At 45.6% G+C, this 18,120-nt stretch overlaps 1 protein-coding gene across 3 annotated transcripts in view; it reads left to right on the top strand.

Annotated features, from left to right (window-relative positions):
• Window positions 1–12,437, top strand: part of PRDM11 (PR/SET domain 11) — an 86,121-nt gene extending 73,684 nt beyond the window's left edge. For 2 of the 3 annotated variants that reach the window (XM_027837902.1, XM_027837901.1), the window contains exons 7-8: window positions 6,212–6,853; window positions 10,227–12,437. In XM_027837902.1, the coding sequence (XP_027693703.1) occupies window positions 6,212–6,853; window positions 10,227–12,391 (2,807 nt within the window). In that variant the 3' untranslated portion in view covers window positions 12,392–12,437. The remainder of the gene's footprint in view (window positions 1–6,211; window positions 6,854–10,226) is intronic. The other variant, XM_027837903.1, reaches the window with a different exon arrangement.
• The last annotated feature ends 5,683 nt before the right edge of the window (window positions 12,438–18,120 follow it).

The following is an 18,120-nucleotide window of genomic DNA, read 5'->3' as shown; positions in this document are numbered from 1 at the left end:
GTGTGTGTGTGTGTGTGTGTGTGTGTGTGTGTGTGTGTGTGTGTGTTGGGCAAAATTCTCCTTCTCCTGGATGTGCCCACGCTGGGGTGCAGAGATTTCCATGAAGGTGATGTGACTGGCCCAAGGTTACACAGAGAATCAGTAACTGAACATACTTTGAACCTTATGAACCTGCCCCTTCATTTCGCTTCAAAATCATTTATTAAACACTGGATTCAGAATCCTTTTACCTCCTTCTCTTAAGAGTCTGCTTAGAAGGATACAACAACTCAAGCTTCTTAGACATGAGGTTGGCCAAGGCCAGGTACCCCATGGCCAGAGACCCAACTGTCTGTCATCAGTGTGGCATAGTGGAAAGAGTGATGACTTTGGTCTCAGAGGTCCTTGACTTGTATGCCTCCTCAATTCTTCACCAACTGTGTTACCTAGAATATGTGACTCATGTTCCCTAGTCTTTGATTTCCTCATGTCTAAAATGAGGTATAAGATTAGACGATTTTTAAGGGCTTTCCCGCTGTAAGCTTTGGTCTTATTCATCAGAAAAATGTAGATGGTTCATTGTTGTCTGGAGTATGTCATGGGATATTTTTCTCTGTAGATCTTTAGGAAAAGGATATCTCATGGATGCATGGAGTTGTTGTTCAGCAAACATTTGAAAGGTGAAGTTACAAAGAGGCTGATTTGGGCTTAGTGTAAGACAGGACTTCCTAACTATTTGAGTTTCCCAGGACTAAAATGAGCCAACTCATGAGGGAGTGAGTTCCCTGTCACTGAAAGTCTTCAACCTCAACCTGGATGACTACATGTTGGAGCTATTGTCGGGGATGACATAGAAGAAATTCCTCCTTGAGCATGCATTGGATTAGATGACTTCTGAGGTCCCAGAATGTCAGACCTTGGAAGGGACTTTTCAGATCACCTTTTTTTAACACCTTCATTTTATAGATGAGCAAACAATAGAGGCCCAGGGTGGGAAAATGACTTGTCCAAGGTCACTCGGCTCAGTGACTGAGCTAAGACTTGACCTGATTCCTCTTTCCACTTTCCTTTCTGATTCTAAGATTCTGTTGGTTTATTATGGGGTTTTCAAGTCTTCCTAGAAATCAGGGGATGTATTCCTTGACCACAGTGGTTTTAAGACTTCATGTAATCCTAAGGCTGAAGGTAAATCCTCAAGAAACAGATAAGACCCAGCCTGGGAATAGAGAGAAGCAGAGTTCAATGCTGGTGAGTTGTTATGCACACTTCCCAACATCACTAACAGAGGCAATTCTAAAATGAGACAGATAGACTACATGACTCGTGAGCTCTCTTCTTTTCCTGGAACTATGATTCTATAATCTTATGGCAAAAAAAGCAGCCTCTGTCTAGCTGGAGAGAAAGAAAGGGAAGTCCCTGGTTTTTAGGGGCCTCATGTAAGCAGGCATTTCCTCTGACCCATGAGCAAGGAATGGTATATGTTATGAAGAGGCTTTCTGTGCCTCTCCCTCCTCTCCTGACTCAGTTTCCCTCATGGCTCAGGAGGTGTAGAGGTGAAGGAGTCATTCAAGCATGTGGATTTGGAACCAGAGGATGTGGTTTGAATCTTGCTTCTTGCCATTTAAGACCAGTATGAGCTTAGACCTCTCACTCCTCACCTCTGGGCTACAGTCCCTTTACCTGTAAGATGGGGAAGATTGTCTTGGTCAAGACTTCTTAACTTGGGAATCCATGAACTTGTTTTTAAAAAATATTTTAATAACTTTCAATAGGATTGATTTCATTTGTGATCCTATGTCTTTCATTTCAAAGCATTCAAAAAACATGATTCTGAGGAGTCCATAGGCTTCACCAAATTAACTGCCAAGGGTGTCCAGGATGCAGAAAAGGTTAAGGACTCCTGGACTAGAAGATCTCTAAGGTCCTTCCAGTCCAGGAGTCCTTAACCTTTTCTAGAAGATCTGTAAGGTCCATTCCATAGGTAGCTAGGTGGCTCCATAGGGCACAGGGTGCTGGGCCTGGAGTCAGGAAGACTCTTCTTCCTGAGTTCAAATCTGGTCTCAGACACTTACTAGCTATGTGACTCTGGGCAAGTCACTTAACTCTGTTTACTTTGGTTTCCTCATCTGTAAAATGAGCTGGAGAGGAAAATGGCAAACCACTCCAGTATCGTTGCCAAGAAAACCCCAATAGGGTCATGGAGAGTCAGACATGACTGAAAAAGTACTGAAACAAAGGTCCATTCCAGCACTAATGTTCTGTGATTCTGTGAAGCATGGTTTCAGAGGCAAGGGAGAATGCAACACATTTCATATATACACAGAAAATCTTAGTGCAGTTTTAGTATTTAGTGGCTTTAAAGTGTGTCAAGACTATCAAGACAATTACTGTGTGTGTGTGTGTGTGTGTGCATGTACATCTATATGCACAAGTACATATACACAAGTATACATGCTTATATACATTCACACACATATCTATAGCAATATACATGTGTGTTTATATAGGCAGACATCAATACGCGCAGGCATGCCAGCACCCAGGATTCAGGCAACTACATTGCTGTAGGACCCTGGAGAGCACCCAGCTTCTCTTTTGATAAGAGCAGATTTGGGATCATCAATTCAAATGTCTTTGGCTGAAAGGAGGGTTAGAAACACCTTCTCTTGGAGTGTGGTATAATAGAAAATACATTGGATTAGGAGTCAGATGACAGGCAATAGAATGGAAGCCCCATTAGGGCAATGATGGTTTTTGTCTTTTGATCCCTTGTGCTAATGCAGGACATAACACATGAATCCTTCTTAAGTTCTTGGTTTGATTTTTCAATAAATGCATATTGACTGATTATCCTGAGTTCAGATCCCAGCTCAGCTGCTTATGAGCTCTAAGATTTTTGGAAACTCACATCATATCTCTCTACCTCAGTTTTGTCATCTGTAAAATGTGGATGAAAAGGTTTAATTTCTCTGAGTCTGTTTCCTAATTTGTAAAATGGGGATAATATTACTTAATTTCCATGTGTCTCAGTTTCTTCATCTGTAAAATGAGGATATTGGACTAGGTTATTCCTAAGGTCCCTCCTACCTATAAATTTTATGCTGTTATATTTACTTGTATGTTTGTCATCAGAGATTAGCATAGTAACTAACACATAGTAAGTGCTTAATACATGATTCTATATCCGTCCATCCATCTATCTGTCTATCTATCTATATATATCTATCTATCCATCTCCATACATCCATCTATTTATCTATCTACCTATCTATCCATCTCTATTATCTATCTGTCTATTTGCCTATCTATCCATGCATATGTCATCTATGTATCTACCCTTCTGACTACCCATCTAGTTATCCTGCTTTCTATCCATACATCTATCAATCTACCTATCTATCCATCTGTCTATACATGTAGCTATCCATCTATCATTCTATTCAACTACCAATCTACCTATCATCTAACTGCCTATCTATCATCTATCCACATTTATCTTTCTATTATCTACTTTCTATCTCTCCAACCATACAGCCATCTCTCTGTCGGTCTGTCTGTCTGTCTATCCATCCATCCATCCATCTGACTGTCCATCTAGCTATCTATCTAACTATCTTTATAACTTCAGGTTTATGGTATAGCTTAAAAAATGAACTAATCACTGATTAGGATGGGCTAATGACAATGCCCCTTTCTAAAGTGCTTTAATGTTTGCCCATATTATCTCATTTAAGCCTCATGACAACCCCTTGAGATAAGTGCCATTTTACAAAGGAAAAAACTGAGGCCCAGAGAAGTCAACTTGTCAATGTTGCCATAGCTAAGAAGCAGCAGGGCCACATTTTCAGGCTCTAAACCTAATTATCTTTTCCCCACTGCTGCCTCTCCTTCGATCCCCAAAGGACCAGGACCTTCCCCCACAAGCCCACTGAGAAGTGAAGTACTCATGCTGCCACATTGTGATTGGAAAAGGGCTCAGACTTGGTAGGGTCTCCGTTGCCTCCTTTGCCTTCCCTCTTCTAGGAGACAGTAGCACCTCCCTAACACATAACCATGTGTGACCCAGGGTAAACTAATACTGTGGTGGTGAGGTCACCCTGTGTCAGGAGAAGAGAAAAGAAATCATTTCAAAGCTAGAAGAGTCATGAAAATTGGAATGCTTTTTAAATTTTCAAGTGAGAAGATCCAGCTTTATTATAGAAATTATGACTTTGGGGGTCAATGTCATTTTTCTCTTGAGTTGCCAAAAGTCTTCCTGCCCACCTTGGAGTGTATTTTCCCATAAGATGATAGATTTAAAGCTGGACAGGACCTCAGAGAACCTGGCATCTTAGACACTGAAATGTAAGGAACCTCACCGGTCATCTACGCTAGCTTACTCACTTTACAGAAGAGGAAACTGAGGCCCAGAGTGATTAAGTGATGACCAAGGTCTTATAGATAGTCAGGATCAGAGGCATAATTTGAGCCCAAATCCTCTGAGTCCAGAGGCATTTCTTTGCTCATTACACCATGCAACCTCATTCTGTTATGTATGGGGAAACCAAGACCATCAGACAGCAGTGACTTACCCAGAGTCACTCAGTCAGTAGCACCAGAATTTGACCCTAGTGTACTTTTCAGTGAAATACACTGTCTCTTATCCTGTATTTCCTCCTACTGTCTTGAGTAAGAGGTTCAAGTCAATCCCACTTGCACTTATGTACTTACTACATATTAGGCACTGTAGTAGGTAAGGACAAAAGTGGAATGATCCCTGCCCTCAAAGAGCTTACATTCCTCTCCAGGGGAAGAGACATGAACACAGATGCAAGATACACACAGAATTTCACAGATCGAGAACTAGAAGGGGCCCCAGAGGCCGTCTAGCCCACCCCCTCATTTTACAGAGAGGAAAAGTGAGGCCAAGTATGCTAAATTTCTTGCTAGGTCCTTTGGCTTCAAACCTACCGTTCTTTTCTTCAGTGCCACATTGTCTCTAAGGTAACCTTTCTCTGTTTCTGTCTCTCTCTCCTCTCTCTCCTCTCTCTCTCTCTCTCTCTCTCTCTCTCTCTCTCTCTCTCTCTCTCTCTCTCTCTCTCTCTGTCTCTGTGTGTGTGTGTGTGTGTGTGTGTGTGTGTGTGTGTGTGTTCTGGGGAGGGGTTTTGTTGGGAAGAACACTAACAGCTATGGGGATAAGGAAAAACCTTGCTTGCTCTTATATCATCCAGTTTTTTTTTTTAATCAAGAAAAAGATTCTTAGATCTAGTCATGGAAGGGAGTCAGAAGTCTGCTAGTTCAACTCCCTCATTTTACAGATGAGGAAACTGAGGCACAGAGGGCTTAAGTGTCTAAGGTAGGATTTGAACCCAGGCCCTCTGACTCCAGAATCAGTGTTTTGTTTGTTTTATTTTTCCCACCAGAGAGGGTATTCTGGGGAAAGTCTTATTGCAATATAGGTTGTGTTGGGATGGGGATCAGGGAAGTCAGTGACTCATGGAAAATGCCAATTCCAACATGTTCTGTGCCTGACACCTTTTACCAAGTTGAAGCTGTCATCCTCAGGTTGTTAGGAGTGAAGGCGGGAGGAAGGAAGAAGGAGGGGTCCTTGGGAATTGGGGGGAGTGATGAGTGACTTCCTTTGTCTGGCCTCGCCAAAGGTGGGCTAGGTGAGTCCTCTTCCTCTAGCGTCCTGCAGATGGTAGGGATCGTAAAGGTTGTTCCAGTTTTTCCCTTCTCAATGAATGAATGAATGGCTCATGAGATCCTGGGATCTGGAGCTGGAAGAACCTTAGAACTCACCTAGTCTAAACCCCTCATTTTATAGAGTGAGGAAATTGAGGCCCAGAGAAGGAAGTGACTTGTTCAAACCAAATTATCAAATGAGATAATGTACCCTTGCAAACCTTAAGGCACCATATAAATGCTGGCTATTTGTTATTGTTATTATTATTATTACCTGTAATCCAGTAGGTAGTTAGTAGAAGAGCCAAGATTTAACCCACGTCTGCCGACTTCAGTTCTGGGGTTCTTTCCATTACAGCACACTGCTTTGCCCATAAGACTCCATCTTCACACCTGCTCCTGGGGTCCTCCATTCATCATCCTCTGGGTGACCTACCTGCCATTTTGGGTAGGATCTGGAAGCCAGCACCAGTCATGGGTGGCCAGAGGATAGTTGGGCTGATCTAGCTTGGTGTTTCCGATTTGATCTTTTCTCCCCACCTCCTCACACCCTGGTTTTCCTTCCTAGGAGATAGAAGGCTGCAACGAGAGAAGCCTGAGAAGGCCCTGGATTACCAGGAGGACCTTCGAGGCCCTCTTCAGCTCACGGTCTTAAGGCATGGCAAGAGCGCCTACAAGCGTGGCTTTGATGAAGTGGATGCCCACCCTCCGCCCAAGAAGAAGAAGATCGACCTCATCTTCAAGGATGTTTTGGAGGCCTCACTGGAGACTTCAAAGATAGAGGAGCACCCTCTGGCCCCAGGCACCCCACTTGTCCTCAGGAAAGCTCCCAAGTTCCACTCAGAAGACATGTATGATCAGTGTGGGATGGCCGTACCCCATGGGCCCCAGGACCTCTCCAGGAACCAGGGGGAGAAGGAGTGGAAAGCTCCCCAAGGGGCCTCCTACGGCCCCTCCAAAGACACAGGCTTGCTGGAGGATGAGGAGGAAGAGCCTTCATCGTTCAAAGCAGACAGCCCGGCTGAGGCCTCCCTCGCATCCGACCCTCATGAGCTCCCCACCACCTCCTTCTGCCCTAACTGTATCCGCCTAAAAAAGAAGATACGAGAGCTGCAGGCAGAATTGGACATGCTCAAGTCCGGGAAGCTGCCCGAGCCCCCTCTGCTGCCACCCCAGGTACCGGAGCTCCCCGAGTTTTCAGACCCCACAGGTGAGTTGGCCTGGTTGAGACAATAGATAGAGGGAGAAGCACACAGTAGGCAGCGTAGAGGTGGCCAGAAATGCCACCGCTTGAGTCTTCTAAGGGGAGATGTGGTGTGTCCGGAGCCAGGGCGGACCTTGGGCAGAGGGCACCCATGGCCTCGGGGTGGGGAGGGTCCCACAGGCCTGGGTTACATTCCAGTGGGTGGGCTGCTCCAGGACTTTCCATTGTACCCCCACCCCTTGTCAATAAAGCAAGTTCCACCACAGGAAGGGGGTGTGTGCTGTGTTCTTGACATCTTCGTGGTGGAACCCAGTGGAGGGTGTTCCAGAACCTGGCCTCTGAGTCTAACTAGTCTCCATTCCCAATTTGACTGTGCCCAAGGTTGGAGTGGGAGCTAAAATTGGGAGGAGTGAGGTGGTATTCAGAGAGTGGAGAGACATGTTGCCTTGTCTCCTGTGCCTTAACCTACACCAATCCAGCCAATATTAAGTGCATTCTATGTACAGGAGGAAATAGAAACAAGGAGTAGTCCCTGCCCAGCTCGTGCCATAGAGGATAGAGCATTGGGCTTGGAATCAGGAAGGCTTATTTTCATGAACTCAAATCCAGCCTCAGACACTTACTAGCTATGTGACCCTGGGCAAGTCCTTTCACCTCTGCCTCAATTTCCTTATCTGTGAAATGGGGATAATGATAGCATGTACCTCCCAAGCTTGTTGTGAGAATAAAATGAGATGATATTTGTAAAGCATTTTGTAAATGTTAAGGCATTATATAAATGCTACTTATTAGTGCTAATAGAACATGTAATCTAGTCCTGTGGTTCCCAGCCTTTGGGATATGAGGACCCCTTTCTAAACATTAGCTACCTGATACTAGCTATCCTCTTAATATCTATTGACTGGAAAAAAATCCCTGATCCCTGACAAAAAGCTACTATGAACCTATACCTGACATTTGTCTGTTTGACAAATTGAGAATGATGAAAGGTTAAATCTCTCATGACTAGGGATAGAGGAAAAATGTGTAACTAGAAACAGGATAGAAGATACCACAAATGCCGGGATCAGCAGACTTAATTATGTAAAATTAAAAGGGTTTTGCATAATTAAATTCAGTGTTGATGACATCAGAAAGAAAGATATAGAATGGATTAAAAAAAACACCTTTCAAATCAACATCTCTGACAAAGGTTGAACATTTAAAACTGAAAGGAAATTGACAAACATCTATAAGATAGAAATAAATGTGTATTTCTTAATCACATACACAAGGACATATTAATATATATGTATATACCTACACATACACATACATACATGTACATCTGCATCTACAGATAAAATAGCAGTGCATAGATGTATGTGACATATTTATTCAGTCTACAGAAACTATGTTTGCTGTTTATGCATTTGTGAAGGCTTCTCAAAACCCCAGAGATTGAGATGAAGTCATTTCATCTGGGAGTGTGGCTTGAGAATACTGCTCCCAAGGGAACTGTCTGACCCTTGCCTTTAATGTCCCCCCACCTTCCCACCTTCTACCATGCTGCCATCTTTCCATCCAGGGTTAAAGTGGCCAGAGGGACAGACTGTCCTTGGGTGGTAAGTTGCAGAGCCCCTGGAACCTTTGGTTCCGTGGACCTGCCTCCAACTCTTGACCACCTTCATCAGTTAGTCCTGGCTGGCCATGCAACTGAAGCCGTCAGGGGTCCTGACTTACCTTCCCAATGGTGTAACCAATCAGTCAGTCAGCAAGCATTTACTAAGTGTCTACTATGTGCTGGGTATTGGGGATAAAGGGATGGACATAAAACAGGCTCGACTCTCTGGAAGCTTACATTTATTTGGGGAGACAATGTGTACATATGTGCGTACAGTTTATGCAAAATGTTGGTTTTTTGATTGGACCTGTGATGTCATAAGTATAGGGAACTCCCAATTCAGAAACTGCCTCTATCAATGCAGATTTATCAAGAGAATTACCAATGGCAATGGGAGGTTCCATGAGAGGGGTCACACAGCCAATACATGTCAAGGCAGCACTTCAACCCAGGTCTTCTGGTTCTAAAGCTAAATATTGGTCCCCGATACCATGCTGTCAAAATATTTAAAAATAAATACAAGGTCACTTGTGGGAAGGAGAATGATGGAATGGTGGTGGGGATGGGGCATTAGCTAAAATCTCATCGCGCTCTTATGTGACAACTGTCTCCAGGTCTGTTAGCCGTCAGTTGGCTGTAGACATGACAGGGAACAGTGACCCAGATCACCCAGAAGTCATTGCTCCATCTCTTGAATGCCTTCTCTGATTCTGTGCATTGGCATCCAGTTTGCCTTGCCGAATTACCCAGCCTAAGTACCTATAGAGTATAATATTGACTATTCTGTTATCATAACAGCACATACCTTCTCTTCCTGCTTCAGTGTCTCATCACATTAGAGAAGTGAGGCTGGGCTGTCAAAGGTAGGACAGTTGGATTTAGCTCTGATAAAGTCTTCCAAGCTGGGTCCAGGTACCCATGGCATGTGTCTGTCCTCTGAGGACCAGCCCTGCTTACCATATACAAGTTCGTCTCCTCTAGATTGGCCTCTGGGTAATGGGTTTCCAATCACTTGACAACATAATAGGCAGAAGAGTATTCCCTAAGGCAGGGAGGGCTTGTGATCTGCAGAAACTGCAATTCTTTGTAGTACTCAGGAGCCTAGTGCTTTATGAATCCCTAAGCCTTTTCTTTACAGCAACTCTGAGAGGTGAGTGGTGCCCAGCTTTGTCATCTCCACTTTACATTTGAGGAAGTTGAGGCCTAGAGAGGGCAAGAGACTTACTTAAAGTCTCACTGCCTAGGAAATGCTATTAGTTGTCAAAGCCAGAATATTGGAAGTTTATTTGCATTTCAAGAGCATGCCTTGACTCTGGGTGAGGGGAGGCAGCTGGGTGGTGGGAACTAGCCAGGGTGGCATTTATAGGTATGCCCTGGAAGGTGGATGATCGACATGCATCACTAGTGTTATTGGTAAATCAGATCCCTTACTAATATAGGAATATGTTTTGCATGACTTGACATGTATAATTGATATCATATTGTTTGCCTTCTCAGTGAATGGGGGGAGGGGCAGGGGAGAATTCGATGCTCAACATTTCCAAAGATTCAAATTTTAAAAATTTAAAACAATGTAATTTGGAAATATTTAACAAAATAAATAAAAATAATTTTAAAATAAACAAAATTAAATTATATCCCTTAGAAAATGGGATCCAAAAGTGAGGCATTAACTTGTTTGATACAGTAGGGCCCTTGGATGATAAGGCATCTGCTTCAGAAGATCCCATGTCCTTTCCAGCAGGGCATAAACTTCCCTTTCCGTTTCTCTTTCAGCCTCAGAAAGCGTGGTCTCCGTCCCAACCATGCTGGAGGATGATGACCAGGAGGTGGACTCCGCAGATGAGTCCGTCTCCAACGAGATGATCACCGCGACGGACGAGCCTTCAAAGATGTCCTCCGCCACGGGGCGCCGGATCCGGCGCTTCAAGCAGGAGTGGCTGAAGAAATTCTGGTTCCTACGGTACTCCCCCACGCTCAATGAGATGTGGTGCCACGTGTGCCGGCAGTACACTGTGCAGTCTTCCCGGACGTCGGCCTTCATCATTGGCTCCAAACAGTTCAAGATCCACACCATCAAGCTCCATAGCCAAAGCAACCTGCATAAGAAATGCCTGCAGCTCTATAAGCTCCGGATGCACCCGGAAAAGACAGAAGAGATGTGCCGGAACATGACTCTGCTGTTCAATACTGCCTACCACTTGGCCCTGGAGGGCAGGCCTTACTTTGATTTCCGGCCCTTGGCGGAATTGCTGAGGAAGTGTGAGCTCAAGGTGGTGGATCAATACATGAACGAAGGGGATTGCCAAATTCTGATCCACCACATCGCCAGGGCTCTGCGGGAAGACCTGGTGGAGCGCATCCGTCAGTCGCCGTTCCTCAGCATCATCCTGGATGGGCAGAGCGATGACGTGTTGGCTGACACTGTGGCCATCTATGTCCAATACACGAGTAGTGACGGGCCCCCTGCCACAGAATTCCTGTCCTTGCAGGAGCTGGGGTTCTCGACCACGGATAGTTATCTCCAAGCATTAGATCGGGCGTTCTCTTCCTTGGGGATCAGGCTGCAGGATGAGAAGCCAACCATTGGCCTGGGTGTGGACGGAGCCAACATCACGGCCAGTTTGCGGGCTAGCATGTTTATGACGATCAGGAAGACTTTGCCCTGGCTACTCTGTTTGCCCTTCATGGTGCACCGGCCCCACCTGGAAATCTTGGACGCTATCAGCGGGAAGGAGCTCCCTTGCCTGGAGGAGCTCGAGAATAACCTGAAACAGCTATTGAGTTTCTACCGCTATTCACCCCGCCTGATGTGCGAGCTTCGCTTGACGGCCTCTACCCTTTGCGAGGAGACGGAGTTCCTGGGAGATATCCGGGCCGTGAGGTGGATCATCGGGGAGCAGAACGTTCTCAATGCGCTAATCAAGGACTACCTGGAAGTGGTTGCCCACCTCAAGGACGTCAGCGGGCAAACGCAACGTGCGGACGCGTCCGCCATCGCTCTGGCCCTCCTCCAGTTCCTCATGGACTACCAGTCAATCAAGCTGATCTACTTCTTACTAGATGTGATTGCTGTGCTCTCCCGCCTGGCCTACATCTTCCAGGGCGAGTACCTCCTCGTGTCCCAGGTGGACGACAAGATCGAAGAGGCCATCCAGGAGATCAGTCGGCTGGCCGACTCTCCTGGGGAGTATCTGCAGGAGTTCGAGGAGAATTTCCGAGAGAGCTTCAACGGCGTCGCCGTGAAGAACCTGCGGGTGGCTGAGGCCAAATTCCAGTCCATCCGGGAGAAGATCTGCCAGAAGACCCAGGTGATCTTGGCCCAGAGGTTTGATTCCCGCAGCCGGACCTTCGTGAAGGCCTGCCAGGTGTTTGACCTGGCAGCCTGGCCCAGGAGCGCCGAGGAGCTCATGAGTTATGGCAAGGAGGACGTGGTCCAGATCTTGGATCACCTGGAAGCCATCCCGTCGTTCTCCAGGGAGATCTGCCGAGAGGGGATGGACCCGAGGGGAAGCTTGCTGATGGAGTGGCGGGAACTCAAGTCTGACTACTATACTAAAAATGGTTTCAAAGACCTCATCAGCCACATCTGCAAGTACAAGCAGAGGTTTCCCCTACTGAATAAAATCATCCAGATCCTTAAGGTCCTCCCCACTTCCACAGCCTGCTGTGAGAAAGGCCGAGTCGCCCTCCAACGAGTGCGTAAGAACAACCGCTCCCGCCTGACCTTGGAACAGCTCAGCGACCTTTTGACAATTGCTGTAAACGGACCCCCCATCGCCAATTTTGATGCCAAAAGGGCGCTGGATAGCTGGTTCGAGGAGAAGTCTGGCAACAGTTACACGCTGTCTGCTGAAGTCCTCAGTAGGATGTCTGCCCTGGACCAGAAGCCAGTGCTTCCAAGCGTGGACCACGGGTCGGAGTTTTACTCGGATCTTTAGGAAGTCATTGCCTCAGATTTTACCAAGCTGTTGAATAATTTTTTAAAAGAAAAATATCTATACTCTTAAGCTTTGATATATTATATAAATATATATATTATATATATATGAACCCACACTGAAAATTTTTTAAAAAATTGAGGGGACATGCATCTGACTGAAGCTACTCGGAGTTTTCAGAATGGGATGATGTCAAACACTTTCCTCTTATCTACAAAACTTGGCAGCTGCAGTATCCGTGGCAACTCACTCTTACTCATCATGGCCCATGCTAGGGGCCTCTGGGATTCCAATCTAACAACCAATCAACAGTATAAGCTAAAATGACGGGTCTCTGTCAACCACCTCTCTGGTAGCTCACCTCATGTATGTTCTTGTTTGGGTTTTTGGTGTTTTTTTTTGTTGTTCTTGTCGTTTGTTTGTTTGTTTGTTTTTTGGTTCCTCTGGTGGGTCGGAGGGGTTGTTTTTTATTTGTCTGTATGTTTGTTTTGGGGGAAGGTGGCTTTGTTCGCTGGTTCTGGCCCAGTTGGAGTCGGGTTTCTTATTTCTGATGGCAGTTTGTGAAATGGAGTGTTTTCTCCCTTCTCCTTCCTCCATTTACTTCAATTCGGGAATCGACTTGCTGATTTTATTTTCCTCACTGTCTTAGAAGCAAAAGTGTCAGGCAAATCGTGACACCTTTCATCCATCCCCTCCTCCCCAGTTCCTGCTGGTGGGAGGAGGAGGAAAGCCAAGCGGTTCATCTCCCCTTGCTCCTCCCCTGGTCTCCACCCAGGTACCCCTCAGCAATAGATGATGGGGTTTGAACCAGGTGGAAGAGAGGGTGGACCTTTTGCATCTATGTTGTGATGTCATAGGGGATAAGACAGTAACACTTCTTTCAGTTCCAGGGCCCTTGGGAACAGTCAACAATCCTCCAAGTCCAGACCCAAAATGAGGCAAAGATTTGGGGCTGAAAATGAGAAAATGACAACAATGAAAAGATATTCTAATTATTTATATTCTATAGGCATAGATTGTTGTGTTGGGGGGTGGGATGGGGTTGTTATTATTATTTTGTAATAGAGTCACAGAATACCTGCCCTTATTCAGTAGCAGGTACTATCAATGCAAAATGAGTCCTGGGTTAGTCATATTGGGGACTTCCCAGAGGTTCACTCCTTCTCTTGTGACCAAGGTGATCACACAGTCAGTCCACAGCCTGGCAGGAAGCTGGATGCTTTGTCTATCCCTGTGAAATCTTTCTTCTTTGAAGGGTAAAAATGTCCTAAAGAGAATGAAAAAAAGTAAAAAGTGGGACAGGCCTCTCAGTGAATTAGCCTACACACAGCCACACTTATATGGTTGCACACATGGTCACACATATGCACTTTCACAATGCACGTACCTGGACACCCTAACATGCACATGGTCCCATATAGGCTTACGTGCTTGGACGTGGGTCCGAGCATAGCATACCTGAATGCATACAAATGCATAATCATACACACACACACGCATACACACACACACACACCAGACACATTGACAAATGAAAATATCATAAGCTTTAGAAATAGCCACTTACTTGCCCTCTAAGACAAGTACCAACTTAGACCAAGGAAGTCTAAATTAGGGCTGTTTCGTTCATTTGCTACCACTGTACCTCCTAAGGAAATCAAAAATAATCGTGTGGGCTGATAAACTTTTGTACGTATTTATAAGGATGACATATATGTGTATTTAAATCAAAATCCAATTCCCTATACCCTGGACGCAGGTCCATTTTGTTGGGTGGGGGTGGGAACCGTTCACATTTCACACACCTCATCCTAGGCAGCAGAACGGGTCAGATGGGGAACAGCGTGGTCGGGTCACCAGCATCCTCAGCCTGGCTTTTTGAAAAACACCAGGGCTGGGAAGGTTTCCTCCTTCACTTTCTCCTGTCTCAGAGGACCTGGTCCCTTACCAGAAGCTGGCCATCTAGGACCTAAACTTATAGTGTAGACGTCATCAACACTGAACCTTTCACACTCTCCCTTCCCTGTCCTTCTACTGTCTCCTGTTCCCATCCCCATCCCTCATCCCCCTTGGTTTTGGTGCTAAGAGAACTCTAGAACCATTGCTGCTAGTCGATAGCTTTTCATTATATAAATATATTATATTATATATATATATTATTTTTGAAACTTTTTTTGTTTGTTTGTTTTCAACAGTGATGTAGCATGTTGTCAAAATCCAGTCTCTCCCACTTACTTGTTTCACTGCCAGGCCTCATAAGCTGCCTTCTACAATGAAACAAAGCACCCCTGCCTGGCTGTCACTCAGCGTCCCCCTGGCGCTCCCTACCCTTGCACCTTCCCCGACCTTAACCTAGGAGGGAGGTGGGCAGGACCTGTACCTAAGGACCCAAGCACTTCCTGCCTTACCCCCAAAGAGTAGGCCCACTGACCTGGCTTTGCACTGACCCCTGACTCCCCTGCATTCATTGTGTAGACATGGTGATGGGGGGCAGTGGTGATGTCATGAAAAGAGCACTAAATATAGAGCCAGGGGACCTGAGTTCGAATCCTGGCTCTGTCCCTTACTCCCTTTGTGACTTTGAACAAGTCACTCACTCCTGGCCTCCTTCTCTGTCCAATAGGAATGTTGGAGTCCATGGCCTCAAAGGTCCCTTCCAGCTCTAGGCTTTCACCCAAGTAGGGTACTTCTGGAAAGCACTAGACTGGACCCTCCCTTTTCTCCTTTGCTTCCCCATCTGGACCACACTCAGATCCACAAGCATATCTGTCAGTAAGATTTCCATTGAGGCAGCTTGGGAAGGCTGGACAAGAGGGAGAAACGTGTGAGGGCAGGGCTGGACTTCAATCAGATTAGTGCCAAGGCAGCCCCAAAGCGAGGGACTCAAGGCCAACTGGCCCCATGCACCTTTTCCTGGCCCGTCCTACAGGATGGGGACTCTTACTCATGTGTAAACCACTCCATGTAGAATAGGAGGGGAGGTTCCACATGCTGGCCTTTGGGGCTTAGCCCCAGGCTCTGGTCCTGGGAGGGTGGATACAAATGTGTCCCCAGGGCTCTGTGGTCAGCTTTCCGTCCTGAGTCCTTCCCCGATGGCCTTCCGGCATCCAGAAGAGTACACTAGCAAGGGACCGTAGTCTCTCCGGACTTGACTCCTAACGTCGGGTTGACGTCTGTAGCCTCGGCCAGGCCGAGGGTGTAATATGATGTGCAGGGGGGGCCTGAAGAAGCAGGAGCTTTCTGGCTGTCCCACCAAGGCTTCCAGGGGGACACGGGCCCCCTAGCAGGGTACTGCCCCAGATAGACGGCCCAGGGCAGCATCCTCATAGCGTTAGGCCTTCTCTCACCTGCCGTTGAGTTGTTAAGTGATCTAAACCTCCTTCACGACAGATCTAACCTGTGAATTCTTATGCTCCGATGCTCCCATGCTATTTCTCCCCCTTCAGCCTCCTTGAAAGGGGTCTTCTGGTGGATGGCACTCTCAGGTGAACTGCCCAGGATACTGTATTTCTCATTCCCTTAAGCTGATCCTCAGAACACCTCCCCTTTGAGTCACCACTGATAGTCTCTTGGGGCCCCAGGCCCCCCTGTTACTGTCACCTTAGTCTAGAGTGGGACCTTTTGCCTATTCTTTGGCTCCCAAGTGAGAATTGTGGACTCAACATTCAATGCTCTGGGGCACTGGCCGTGGGCTAACTGAAGAAAGTTTAGTCTCTTGTGCTTGGGCAAGGTCAGGGCACTGGTTTAATTTGAACACAGGTCAAGTGGGTGCAATAGAACCATGGCAAGGAGAGAAGCCCCCGTGGCAGAGATGTTATGTGTTTTTCAACTGGGGGTCCATTGTTACCCTTCCATAATATGATCTTCAGACTAAGCCCTTGAGAGATGACTTCTCTGAATGACCCCCTAATCCCCAACAAGACCCAGGGCACAATCTGCTAATGTACTACATTGGGTTGCACCTAACAGCTCTTCCACTTATATAAGGCTGGAGAGTTTCAAGATGGAAGCACCTGTAGGATGTTGGGAAAATTATATCACCACTTCTCTGTGCCTCAGTTTCTTCATCTGAAAAAGGATGGAATTGGACTAGATGGTCTCTGAAGATTGAATTTTCTGTGTTCTCAGGTCTCTTCTGGCTCTGACGTTCTAGGTTTTAAGGTCACTTTCAATTTTAACAGTCTTGTGTTCTAAGATTTCTTCCAGCTCAGACATTCTGTTTTCTAGGTTCTAAGGTCCATCATGACTCGGACGGCCTATTCTAAAGTTCCTTTTAGTTTTAATGTTCTAAAATCTTTTCTACCTCAGACATCTATGTTCTAAGGTTCCTTCCAGCTCAGACATTCTCTTTTACAGGGTCAAAGGTCCATTATAGCTCAGTCTGTGTTCTAAAGTTCCTTTTAGTTCTAATGTTCTAAGATTCCTTCTACCTCAGAGATTCAATGTTCTAAGGTTCCTTCCAGCTCAGACATTCTCTATTCTAGGTTCTAAGGTCCATTATAGCTCATACAGTCTATGTTCTTATGTCTCTTCACTTTAATGTTCTATGTTTTAAAATTCATTCTACCTCTGAATTCTGAGTTCTAGGCTCCCTTCCGATTCTGACATTCTATGTTCTGAAAAGCCATCACGTTCTAACATTTTAAGTTCTGTTTTCTGAGTGAGATCCTTCCTAGCTTTGACATTCTGGGTACTATGTTCATACATTTCATAGTATGTATTGTAGACTTTACTATTGTCATATTAAGCCTTTTAATGCAAGATGGGATTCTATCAACCTCTACATGTTCTAAGGTGCTTCCAAATCCAACATTCTATGTTCTGAGCTCTCTTCCAGGTATGACATTCCTTGTTCTGTATTCTGAAGTTCTTTCTTGTTCTGAATTCTGTGTTCCGTTATCCAAGGTACCTTAAAATCTCATGATCTCACATTCTTATACTCTCATCCATATTTAGATATGGGGCCCTCCCTGTTCTGTTGCCTCCAAGGCATTGGGAAGGAGCACCATCCCACTAATAATATTCAGGGTTGTGCATCTATGACTTGGATCCTTTCCATGTGTTTCTGTGTCACATTTCACCAGTGTCCCCGCTTAGCAGTTGGTGCCAATTTCTTTGTTTTCTGGAAAGGGACTTCTTTATTTCAATATTGCTATGTGCTTATGTGTGTTTTTTCAAAAGTCCTTGACAGTAGAGCAGAGGATGGAATGGAGGATTGAAGGCACTTAGGTTTGCCTCTATGGGAAAGGCTGATGACAGAGGGCAAGGATGTCTCCCATCCTTCCCTTGGTGGCCTGAGGGAATGAAACAGGAGGCAGAGTTCCCTCTAAATGGGAGAAGATATCAGAAAGGCAGCTAATGATGTTCCTTTGCCCTCAGAAGTAGCATTAGGAGCCAGGGGCAGCTCCAAATGCAAACCTTGGTTACCTACCTGTCTTGTTCTCTATTTTTCTCTTTTCTGTTCCCTACCTTCTTACTCCTTCAGTTTCCTCCTTGACTCCATCTTCTCTCTTCCTGTTCTCTAGGAGTAAGCATTCTACATCCAACCTCCAGCTTTTGGGCTAGGAACATCAAACTTTCTTCTTTCTTTCTTTTTTCTTTTTTTCTTCCTTCCTTCCTTCCTTCCTTTCCTTCTTTCTTCCTTCCTTCCTTTCCTTCTTCCTTCCTTCCTTCCTTCCTTTCTTCTTTCTTTCTTTCTTTCTTTCTTTCTTTCTTTCTTTCTTTCTTTC

This window comes from Vombatus ursinus, unplaced genomic scaffold (assembly GCF_900497805.2).
Source record: "Vombatus ursinus unplaced genomic scaffold, bare-nosed wombat genome assembly UNPS02014822.1, whole genome shotgun sequence".
Classification (NCBI taxonomy): Eukaryota; Metazoa; Chordata; class Mammalia; order Diprotodontia; family Vombatidae; genus Vombatus; species Vombatus ursinus.
This window is presented reverse-complemented; position numbering and strand designations above follow the sequence as displayed.